Source organism: Geotrypetes seraphini, chromosome 15 (assembly GCF_902459505.1).
Source record: "Geotrypetes seraphini chromosome 15, aGeoSer1.1, whole genome shotgun sequence".
NCBI lineage: Eukaryota > Metazoa > Chordata > Amphibia > Gymnophiona > Dermophiidae > Geotrypetes > Geotrypetes seraphini.
This window is the reverse complement of record NC_047098.1, coordinates 19,236,537-19,249,134: the sequence shown is the minus strand read 5'-3', so window position 1 is coordinate 19,249,134 and position 12,598 is coordinate 19,236,537. Positions and strand designations below refer to the sequence as shown.

Sequence of the window (12,598 nt, the reverse complement as noted above, 5' to 3'; positions counted from 1 at the left end):
ATAAACTGTCACATCTTTTTATTTGATAGCACTTTGATGTTAATTCTATCATAGTCCTCAGAAGAAGGGTCTTTGGGCTCTTTTTTTTTTTTTTTTTTTTCTTTCACTTCTCAACAGCGATTAGGAGTTCCTCAAAATTGCCTATATTTTTAGTCAACCCAGAGACATATTTCCTCTGTCTGAGGAGGCAGCTGCATGGTTTTCTCTCAGTCAATTTTTCTGAGACGACCATTTTTCACACCGCTTTGCTCATGTTTCTTGAGCAGTATTTGTTCCCAGTGAAAATGACAACACGGAAAGTGCCTTCTGAGTCTTTGCTTATCAAGAGAGAATAATTTTTTTTCCAGGTAATATCTAGCCCAAGAGAACATTGAGCTAAGTTGTATTTCATTTGAAGTAAATTACCTTTTCAGAGCTGTTTTGGGATATGGTGTTTAAATCACTCTTTATAGGGGAACAGTTCCTTCTTGGAGGTTTTCTGGGAAACAGAGTTCAAGTTCAAGATGCCATTCAGATTTGGAGGGGGATGATTACTGTGCAAGCTGCTGTATATTATTAGACTCCAAAATAACTTCCTTTGCTGTACCTTGGAGTAAGTAATACCTGAGAGTCTAATGTTCCACCATGCAATTTTTAACTTGTTGCTTAATGCAGATATCTTGCTTGATTATCTGTTAAAGATCAATATTTGGCATTCCACTTCACCTTCTTAGCTTCATATCCTGAATGTGCAAATTTTGCATGGAAATCCTTCAATGCTACCATTCCCTGAATACATACGATTCTCAGAAATCTTGAAAAATGGATAAGGTTCTTGAACAGGTTTTCTAGATTATTTGCCTACAGAGTAATCATTCTGCTTTTTATGTTCTTATGCAGTCCTGTCACGTAGCAAGTCTGATCAGCTCACATAGTAGTGTTCTAGTATACAGGCTTCAGTGTCTAATATTACCTCGTCAACTGTTTTTTTTTTGTTTTTTCCATATAATGGGGATAATTTTTCTAAGCCATTGCTAGTAGTTTTAGTATGCTGTTCTCTAAAACTGGCCAAATTTACTGGTGGTACTTCCATAACAGACAAAGTTTTCTGTAACTGTTTCCATTGCTAACCATTCGCAAGTAAATATTCAATAATCGGGAAGAGAAGACTGAGTAGAAAGTTCAGAGGTTCTGCTCCTTTTGGACCAGAATAACAGCAAGTTCAGTTCAACGTGGGTGACCATACAACTAAAAAAAAAAAAAATTTCCTACCATTTTTTTTCTTAACTAATTCTTGCCTTCATATTCCTTTGTCTGACTCTCCAATCCAGATCTGTCTCTTCAGTCAATCTTTTGGGTTTAAAAACAATGGCAAGGATACACCTAGGATTGAGGCAACCATACCTTGTTCCTGTTAGGCTAGTGGATCTAGGCTAGGAGTTACCTTATTCTGTCCTATGAGCTATAAAGTGAAGGATGAGATCCTTCTTCAAGTCAAAAAGTAAAAAAAAAAAACAACCCAACACCATTTAAGGGACCTTTTGGCATGGTGATATCCTGGCTCTGGAAGCTATGACCTCTTGTCCTGTTTTCATGTTTCTTAGGCACTCGGTGGTCACCCCCTACCCCATTCCTTTCTATTTTGAAAGCAACAGAATTCTCATTTATGGATATGTCAGTTCAACATCTCTGGTACTACTTATCACCTCATTGAAAATATACTATCCTCTTATTCCTCGGCTATGCCAGACCTGCTTCTTTGGTTAAGTTTTCATAGTTAATTTCACTGTTCCACTGTCACCTTCCCAGTCAGTCAGCTCTTCATTTGTGAAACACAAGAATGGTGATTTGAAGCTGGAGAAGAGACCTTTGTTTTGTCTGATCAAACAAATCGTTCTCTGTGAATTATTTTCCTTTGCTTCACTATCAGTAGATGAGACTTCCTTCTGCCTCCCTTAGTGGCCTGAGATTTCTTAGGTTGGCTAGTTGTGCTTGCTGAGGCTTCATACTTTCTCATTATCTCTTTCTCAGTGGCCAACTAGCTGCTTTGTTAGTCATGGCCGTTCTACACTCCAGGCATTGTGCCATCTCCAGCCTTACGCAGCAGAGTCTTCGCATCTGCTGGAAAAGTATGCTCACAGTAGTAATCTGTCCTTTTTCTATCTCTTGCCTTGGTTCTATCGTGTACAGCTTTGATACTTCCCATGCATTTCATTCTGCAAATCCTGGGAGCTTTTGTCAACAAGTCAAAATCTTCTCTGAAACTTATGCAGTTCTTAATTAGAGCCTACTTATATACTTATATGTTAAAGTACTAAAGGCATTTCTTCTGGAGGATAGAGTATATACCCTTCAATTCATGTCAGCAGGCATCTGACATGAGTAGCTCAGCCCGCTTACTCTTACATCTGTGAGACATTGTGGAAGCGTCCTGCTGGCTGTCACTTCTGTAACAGCTCCTGCTTTTTAATCTTGTCTACTGTATTGTTCAAAAAATATGATAGGGTTTCTCTTCTTTATGAATTACACTGGTTTCCATTGTGAGAATGTGGGATATTTAAATCACGTACTATAATTTTTAAACTTCTGTATACTCAGGTAGCACTATGTATGATTGAATTACTTCTGCCATTACTAGGTTGTCAGGGTAGAGCCTCTCAGAGGTTCTACAAATTTAATTTCTTGGGTCCTAAAGGAGTCAAGGATAAAAGGTTATTTGAACAATCCATTCAATTTCAAATAGCCAAAATATGGAATTCTTGATCACTTAGTTTAAGAGGTTGTAAAAACCATCTGGCTGATATTCAACCAGCAAAGGCCAGTGCCACTGAATATCTGGGGCTAATTTACACTGTCCTGACCACCGGAGCTTATGCAGGTCCTGGCTGATATTCAGCCAGGGCCTGCTTAAGAGAGTTATACAGGTGCCTTTCCCCTGAACCACCTCCTGTCTCTCTCCCGCCCCCCTTGAGGAAGTCCCTCTCCTTCCTGGCATTATCCTTCATCCCATGCCATTACCACCCAACTCCCAAGGGTTCCAAAGCCCCCCTACCCCTGCCAGGCTTATCTCCTGTCATTGATAGTTCAGTAGGAGATGATAGAGGCAGGAGCAAATGCCACATATTCCTGTGGCATAGTGGTTAGAGCTACAGTCTCAGCACCCTGAGGTTGTGTGTTCAAATCCTGTGCTGCCTGTGACCCTGGGAAGTCGCTTAATTCTTCACTGCCCCAGGTACATTAGACAAATTGTGAGCCCACCGGGACAGATAGGGAAAATGCTAGAAGTACCTGTTTGTAAACCACTTTGAATATGGTTATAAAACTACAAAAAGGTGGTATATAAGTCCCAGTCTCCCCCCCTTTCCTTTTTGTTTTATTCCAATCCATCATATCTTTTTTATGACCTTTAATTTGCACAGCTGCTGAAATGTTTTAAGAGATGTTTCTAACCCTTGATTTATATGACAGAAGTGGTACTTGCTATTTAATACATGAGCTAGCCATAACTTTTTCCTGTTTTCGTTATTTAATAGAGGTGATATGTTTATATTTTGTCAGGATTCAGTCATGCCTTCCCAGGAGCCTGAACTAGATGATAAAAATGATGAAGTTGACCTTCCTTCTGAAGAATCTGATGGAAGTAGGCAGATTTTTTTTCTTCATGTTCGTGGGCTTCAAAGCTTTTTCAACTTGAATGTTTTCTATTTTTTATGTATATGTGCAGGACATTAGTTTAGTTGTTAATTTGATTTTTAAAAATACATTTAAGAGATAGAGAGAGATCGTATGATTTTTATCCCCCTTAGAAAGCAGACCACACAACTGGAGATACACCTCCTACAAGCTGGAATGAGAATTCAGTAACTGTTAATTATAAGATGTACAAGTTAGGATATGGAACCAGGTATTCTCCGTTGCTGGCCATGTCCAAAGACATTTTTATTCAGATCTTGGCTTGGGTTCATTTCACTTCCAACCTTATGAGATTAAGAATTGTATAGAGACAGCACACCCAAATTCCAGAAATTGAACCATTCAGAAGTATGGGACACTGAAATGAGCTATAGAGAGAGCTGATTCTTGTATAAAGCGTTTTGTACAGAACATGAGCTCTTTATTTTCCTTTTCTCTAGTTTCTTACATTTCTTCCAGCCGAAAGCATGATAACATTAAAGAAGATTCAGAGGTGAGTTTGAAAAATGTCCAGTGTTATATAAAAGGTATTAAGGAACGAAAATTAGGCTTGTGTGTAAGTGTCTAATTAATTTGTCTTGAATTCACTCCATAATTTCAGCAACCACAAAGAAGACAGTCAGTTCTATACAACAAGAAGACAAATCCAAGAAAAAGAGCAGAGCGTGCCTGGTCTTCAAACCCCTCTTTATTAGTAGCAAATAAAATAGTCGCATCAATATATGGCTCAAAACATGAAATTTCATTTTAATGTATTTCTCAGACACTATCCAGCAAAAATTGATGGAATTCCGATTTATAAAATATAACGACCTGGCAGAATTCCATAGCAGACCAAAATAAGATTAAAAACTATCAGTTTAGGGATCCAAGATGGCCGCATGACAAGACGCACCCGCAGGAGCTCCTACCTCCTTGCAGTTTTAAGCATCAGGTACCTTGAGTATCCTTTGAAGATAAGGGGAGAATGAGGAAGGGAGTTCTCCATCAGGTTCTTCCTCCACTCAGGGTGGTCCCTCCAATGCGACAGACTGTTTTGGAGCAGTTTTGCTGTTCTGCAGGAACTACTCCATATAGGTTCATTTGACAACGCTGAGAACAGGATCTTCCAGCAGCAGCATAAGCAAGGTTTCTCTTAGTCCCCTGCATGGGATTGATCCATGGCAACCCAGAAACTTTGACGTTGTGGTTATACACAGGACTGAAGAAGTTCAGTTATCTTCAGTGGCCTAAAGGGAGGGTCTGTCACATTCTTCTTCCTCACCCCAGTTAACTGGCAGTTCTGTAGAAGTTGGTCATCAATTGTAGCCTACAGGCTTTGGGGGTAATGTGAGGGCTTCTGAATTGGCTGTGTAGCAGCTGCAAAAGCCTGAAGTAGTTACAATGGACTCTTTGTGGGATGCTATGCAGTTTCTTACCACCACTTTAGTTCCAGTGGTTCGAGTGGTAGGGCAACTATCAAATTCTAAAGACATGGTGGAGATTCAGTCCTGTGAATTAAGTCAACAAGCTTCAAAAATCAGTTCTCTTGAAAACAAGATAGAAAAACTTCAGGAGTTGAATAATAACTTGGTGAAGAATTCTTGCATAGAAAAATGGAATATCTGGAGAATCAAAATTGTAAAAGGTCTGCCATTTTTTTAATTTTCCTAAATCTTCTCTGATAACAACTGTTGATATGTTATGCAAGTATATGATTGAAATTCTAAAAATTATATCTGAATCCTTACCCCCGGTTGTAAGGGCTCAGTATTTGAGCCTTCCAAAAAACTCTGATTCAGTTTTCATTTGAGATAAGGAACAGTCTGTTCTTTATTTGACTGATTTTTTGGAATCATCATTGGAACTTATGACTCAGAGAATCACCTTAATAGCAACATTTGCTTTGGAATTGGTTATTGTACACTAGTTTTGAGAGCTTATTTCCGTGTTATGGATGAGAAATTTTTTGGGTCTAAAATAAGAGTATTTCCTGATTTACCTAGGAGTAGTCAGAAACAATGCCAAGAATTCTTGGCCTTATGACCTAGAGTACTATCGCTGGGTCTGAGATTTTTATTAAGATTTCCTTGATCATAGGTTATTAATTTTGAGAACAAATTTATTTATTTTAAAATTTATAAATCATCTAAACTCTACAAGGTTTTTGAACCCAAACAACTTGAAAAGGTTCTTGTGTCTAGAGAGGAGGTTAAGAGTCAAATAACGGTTCCTCAATCCGCTGAAGTTGGCTAGAGCATTTTAATGAAGGATGACATCTTGATAATTTTTTTATTATTTCCTTAATATTATTGTGTAATCTTAGATCTTTAAATGTAGTTGAAAAATTAAGTTTGAATGGATGGTTTTCTTATTTCCATTTTGGATACGATTATTTCATATTTCTTAATTGTCGCAATGATGCAATCATAATTTATTATATTGATATTCTTAAAAAATAAAATTTTTTAAAAAACTGTATATTAGTATAGATATGTTTCCTCTAGATATTTGGGACTGTTTATAAGGATCTGTATTTATGAGCATGTGTTTGTTTTTATGGGCACCTAAAAATTAAAAATGCGCATAAAAAAGTTTCTCTTAATGCACTTACCCCTGTAATTGAATTCATGTACAATGATTTTGTGTGTGAAAACAAACATAAAAATGCTAAAACTTAGTTTATAGTGAACCTAGTTAAATATTTTCTTGGCTGTGTATACACTCCTACTATTCAATAGTAAATTATAAAAATAGCACATTGGAGGAACTACAATAAATTGTCTTATTCTAGCCAGTAAGCAGTTTTCAGTGTTCACTGTTAGCAAGAAAATGCTCTAAAGATGAGAGAACAGAAAAAGTGCCCCTTGGGGCTACTTTTACTAAGGTGCGCTAGTGTTTTTAGTGCACGCACAAGATTAGTGCGCGCTAGCCGAAAAATTACCACCTGCTTAAAAGGAGGCGGTAGCGGCTAGCGCGTGGGGCAGTTTACCGTGCGTTAAGGCCCTAACGCACCTTTGTAAAAAGAGCCCTTAGTGGTTCTTTGGTGAAAAGTGAGAAAAGGACAGAAAGTTCAGATTTTTATTTCTGTGTATTTGTAATCAGCAATCAAGTTTTGCCTGTTAGGACATGTACAAGCTGAGAAATCCTGATTCTAATCTGAACTTTCAGTCAGTCTGGTTCATTTTATTAGTGTGAGTCATCTCCAACCTGCTGATAACAACAAGCGACTTTAAAACTTTTCGCAAAGAAATCAAAACCCATCTATTCAAAAAATTTATACAGATGTCATAACCCTAATCTGGATTCCCCTCAGTGTAACTCCCCCATCCTCCCCCCCTTCACCAGTTACCCTTCTCTTCAAAGCCTCAAGCATGTCAACCGCTTCCCTAACTGTATATATACTGGAACTGCACTATCTCCTATTTGTACAGCATCCCGAATTGTAAACCCACAGGAATAGACCAATCTTCCCATTTCCTAAACTGTACTGCACCCTTCTTCTTGTAACTCTTCTGGAAATGTCCAGAAGTCTCTTTGTAATTATCCTGGAAATGTCCAGTTGTCTCTTTTGTAATCCGTCCAGACCTGCAAGGTTGAGGCGGAATAGAAATCAGTAACGTAATGTAATTTAATATTTGTGTCCAGAGTTTGTGGTAATCAGACAGAAACGGCAAGAAACAGAAGAAAATTTTTGTCTATCCCTTTTATGTTTTGTTTAGCAGAAGGTTTAATTTCTCTGCTATGATATTAGTCAAATCGTTGTGTCCTCAAATGGCAAGGTGTTGACTCTCTAATAACATATGCAGTATCAGTCTCATCCAGAAGGCTTAAAAAGAGACCATTCTTAATCAATCACTCATGTCTTGCAATGAGATCTTGACATTTTTGTAATGCTTGAATGCCATATGGAGGATAGAAGAAGCTTTTTTATTTGATTTATTTAGATCTAGCTCACATTTTTTTTCCAGTAAGTAGGTCAAGGTGAGTTACATTCAGGTACGAGTACAGTAATTATTTCCTTGTTCCTGGAAGGCTTAGAATCTAAGCTTGTACTTGAGGCAGCGAAGGGTTAAATGACTTGCCCAATATCACGAGGAGCAGCAGTAAGGTCTGAACTGAGTCTCCCTGAAAATCAGAAGGCGTTTTCTTCCATCCCCTTGTAGCTTACAGTGAACTGTTTCTTATGCAAATTTTCTCACTTGTTTCTTTCCTTCAGTTATTAAAAGTAATCTGTCAATGAGAATTAATAATATATAACTTTCCCCCTCCTTTACAAAGCCGCTCTAGCGTCTTTAGCGCTGGCCGTGGCGGTAAGACCTCCACTCATAGGAATTCCATGAGCGTCGTAGTTCGTACCGCCACAGCCAGTGCTAAAAATTCTAGCATGGCTTTGTATTCAGAATACCGCAGTCCGCCTCATCTACGGGCTCAAAAAATCAGACCACATCAGCCCTTTCTACAGGAAACTTCACTGGCTACCGTTCGAAGCAAGGATCATCTTCAAATTCGCCTGCCTCTGCTTCAAAACCCTAACTGGCTCAGCCCCGATATACCTTTCACGCCACTTCACCTTCCCAGGCTCTAACCGTACACGCAATGCCCACCTGTTTGCCTACCCCTCCCCAAAAGGATGCATCCACAAAAGATTCTTCGACAAAACCCTCTCTTTCCAAGCTGGCAAATGGAATGACTGCCTGTCCACTCTCATCTCTCTTGCCCCAACTTATCAATCCTTCAGGAAATCTCTAAAAACATACCTCTTTGATAAATTCCTCTAACCCCCCGTCCCCCCGACCAAACTAATAATCCCTTGCCTCCCTCCCTACCCTTCCCCTCCCCCCATGCAACAATTATTGGATCATTTTGTAATTGTCACTGGTTTATACCATATAATTGTTAACTAATTCTCTGCACCTACATTGTATAAATCGCTCTGAACTGTTTTTCGACATGCTGTAACCTCGATGTAACTTCGCTATAACTAAGCTGTAACTTCGCTGTAAATGTACAGTCTCTTATCCTGTAAACCGCTCTGAACTGTTTTGTGGTATTGCGGTATAAAAAATAAAGTTATTATTATTATTATTATTAAAGGAGGGGATTTATCATTTTCATCTTGGCAAGAATGCATCTTGATTGTCATTTCTCTTCACTTGTTTGCAGGATATCAAGCCGGTCATTGATGGGATAGATGGAATTAAAATATCTCAGGGCCTTGGACTTCAGGACTTTGACCTAATCCGAGTGATTGGACGAGGAAGTTATGCCAAAGTTCTTTTAGTGCGGTTGAAAAAAAATAATCAGATTTATGCCATGAAAGTAGTTAAAAAAGAATTGGTGCATGATGATGAGGTAAGAGCTGACACATTAGAATTCAGAACTAAAGTTTTATAGAGCAAAGTGTGATTTAAAGGGTAGAGCTTTAGCCTGGGATTGAGGAGTCCAAGATAGAGAATGACACGGAGGCAAATTTGTCCCCATCCCCATCCCGTCCCCGCAAGTTCTGTCCCTATCCTTGCACCATCCCTGTAGTTCCTGTCCCTGTGCCATTCCTGTAAACTCTGTCCTCGTCTGCACAAGCCTTGAACACATATGATTTTAACGTGTTCGAGGCTTGTATAGATGAGGACAGAGCTTTCAGGGATGGAACAGGGACGGGACAGGGATGGAGATAGATTCCACAGGGACAAATTTGTCCTCATGACATTCGCTAGTCTAAGAATCAAATTCTAGTTCCTACATAGGCATCGGAACAGGAGGAACCACAAGTGCCATGGTATCCCAAAAAATCTCCCACTTTGACCACACTTCACTACCACTGCTGCTGTTTCAGCAGCAGCAAAACAAAGATAAAGGCAATGCGAAGCCACTCCATTCATCCTAGTGACTGCAGGCTCTGCCCCGGAACTGAAAGTGATGTCAGAAGGAGGCAGGACAGGCAGCCACGAAGGTGAATGGAGCGGCCCCACATTGCCTTTATTTTTGTTTTGCTGACACTACCATATCTCTAAACTAGCAGAGGCAGTGGTGGCTTGGGTAGATACTGGACGTAGCAGAGGTGAAGAGGCAGACTCAGGATAGAAGAGAGAGAAGGGGACAGACACACTGGATAGCATGAGAGAAGAGGGATGCTGGATGTGAAGAGGATGATCGATGAGGCAATCAATGGAAAGGGAGGGATTGGGTCAAGTGCTGGATGGGGAAAGCAAGGGGAAATTTCTATCCACCAATTTCACCATGGGGACATGATCGAAACATTCAAGGTACTGAAGGGGATAGACTTAGTAGATAAGGACAGGTTGTTCACCCTCTCCAAGAGAACAAGAGGGCACTCTCTAAAGTTGAAAGGGGATAGATTCCGTACAAACGTAAGGAAGTTCTTCTTCACCCAGAGAGTGGTAGAAAGCTGGAACGCCCTTCCAGAGGCTGTTATAGGGGAAAACACCCTCCAAGGATTCAAGACAAAGTTAGACAAGTTTCTGTTGAACAAGAACGTGCGCTGGTAGGGCTAGTCTCAGTTAGGGTGCTGGTCTTAGACCAGAGGGCCGCCGCGTGAGCGGACTGCTGGGCATGATGGACCACTGGTCTGACTCAGCAGTGGTAATTCTTATGTTCTTATGGTAGCTACTTACCTGGTAAAAATTGTTTTAAAATCACCCTCTTAATAGTTTTTTTTGCTTCTAAAATGTCTATTTTCAGTTAAAGGTAACTTAGAATAGTATGGGAATAGTGAAAACACAGAACCACTAAACTAATGTCCTTTAGTACCTAGAAAGATGTCAGCATCACTGCTCCATATAGTTTTGAAGAACATGGGATAATAAATATATAAATCAAATAGAAGTGTCATCATTTTAATTTGAGTCACATTCTTAGCACCCTCTCAAAACACAAGATTGAAAGTCTGTCAAATATTTTACTGTTTCACCACTGGGTGTCAGTGTTTTATTAGCACAAAATCAACTGTGAAAGGTTTTGCATCTGCTCAGTGTTTTGGCTATTTAATTCAGAGATCATGTATTTTGCTCTCTCAGCTTTGCTTTTTTTTCCGTACAGATTATAAATAAGGAATAAAATGTTCTTTGCAGAAAAGCAGGGGAATGAAAGCACATTCTTTGGTTATGTCACTAATGGAGGCTTTCCCTTAGCTCAGAGAAATCTTTTTGTGGCCTGCGCAGGGGTTTCCTTACTGCTACTTGACTCCCCCCCCCCATAAAGAATGGTGCACACCAGCTTTCCCACTGTCCTTATCTCCCAGCAAAAAGGTGAAACAAACTAAGGAAACCGCTAAAACAACAAAAACATGAAACTTAAAAAATAAAGAAGCCTTTTTACTAAAGCTTATTATGCACTTATGGAATTAGCACATGCTAAATGCTAAGAAGTTCATTTAGACCTATGGGGCCAGATTCACTAAATTTATCGATCCTGTAACGATCGTCGCTAAACCGGTTTGACTGCTTTGGCGATCATTCGTGTTCCCCAACCCGATTCACAAAACTGCTGTCCGATGTTTTTTTTTCCGAGCACTCACTCAATCTCCAATCCGAGCATACTAATGAGGGTATTAGTAATGAAATGCCATGCAAAAGTAGGCAGCAATCGAATTACAAACCAGAAGAAGAAATATTGATCGGGTTTGCCGATCCAAAAAAGAGTGAATGCTGAGGACCAGTCGTTCGCAATCCTTGCCAACTCTTCTGCCCTGAAATATCAATATCGAGGTTACAATCCCACATAAAACAACTATTAAAAATAACTACTGTCAAACCTCGGTTTGCGAGTGTTTTGCAATATGAGCAAAACATTCTCGCAAAACTTGTCTCGCAAACCGAGTGTTGACTCGATTTGCGAGCACCCCCTGCGTGAACAACTTGAAACTTACCCCCCCCCCCCCCCCCCGGTCTGGCACCGGCACGCAGCCCACAGGATGTGCCAGTACCGCTTGAAGAACTTACTGCCTCTGCTGGGCCTTGAGCATGCATCTGCGCAAGCTCAAGGCTTTCTAATTCTCCCTCTCGCCAAGACATGCCAATAACAACATCATGTTTGCTATGTCTCCTTCAGTGACTTCACCCCTCCAGGCCTGGGTCTAGGACGATTGAGCGCAGCAGTTTCATCGTGGCTGTCCCATCTCTTTTATCATTTTTGTTGTCCTTTTCTAATTCCACTGTATCAAGTTTCAAGTTTATTAAAAAAATTTTATACCACTTAATCAAATTTCTAGACGGTGTACAGAAATAAAAAGTATCTTAAAAACAAGTTAAAGTTAAATTACTAAACAGAACCAGGATAGATTAGTAAACACATACCAAAACATATATACTAACTACACAGAATTAGGAAAGAAGGGTGAGAACTACAATCTTTGAGGAAAAAGAGCACTATTAGGGGAAAAACAATAGGTAAGGGTAAAAAGCTATAAACTTGTTTTAGTCCTTACAAGGACAGTTGTTATCCAAAAGCATCTTGGAACAGGAATGTGTTAAATTTTGCTTTAAATTGCTTTAGCACGGATTCGATATATAAATGATTAGGCAAAGAATTCCAGAGAGAAAGTGCAGTGACAGCGAAATTGTTGGATCTCAGCGTGATGACTAGAATTGCACACAGTATTCGAGGTGTGGCCATACCATAGAGCGATACAAGGACATTATAACATTTTTATCTTCCTTTTCCATTCATTTCCTGATAATTCCTAGCATTCTATTTGCTTTCTTAGCCACCACGGCACATTGAGCTGAGGGTTTCAGTGTATCATCAGCGATGACACTTAGATCCTTTTCCTGGACAGTGACTCCTAACATGGAACCCTGCATCACAAAGCTATCCTTATGAGAGTGAAATAGTCACCACAAAGTTTCTGAAAGAATATTATGCCACAATCAAAGGAAATTCCAGAACAGTGGAGAAAAAAAAAGTTGTTGAAATATATCAGTCTGGA

General features: G+C 39.6%; 1 protein-coding gene across 4 annotated transcripts in view; it reads left to right on the top strand.

Moving 5' to 3' along the window:
- PRKCZ (protein kinase C zeta) overlaps window positions 1-12,598 on the top strand; it is a 173,556-nt gene that overhangs the window by 121,904 nt on the left and 39,054 nt on the right. For all 4 annotated transcript variants that reach the window (XM_033922026.1, XM_033922023.1, XM_033922024.1 and 1 more), the window contains exons 8-10: window positions 3,538-3,619; window positions 4,113-4,165; window positions 8,818-9,006. In XM_033922026.1, coding sequence (XP_033777917.1) covers window positions 3,538-3,619; window positions 4,113-4,165; window positions 8,818-9,006 — 324 coding nt within the window. The remainder of the gene's footprint in view (window positions 1-3,537; window positions 3,620-4,112; window positions 4,166-8,817; window positions 9,007-12,598) is intronic.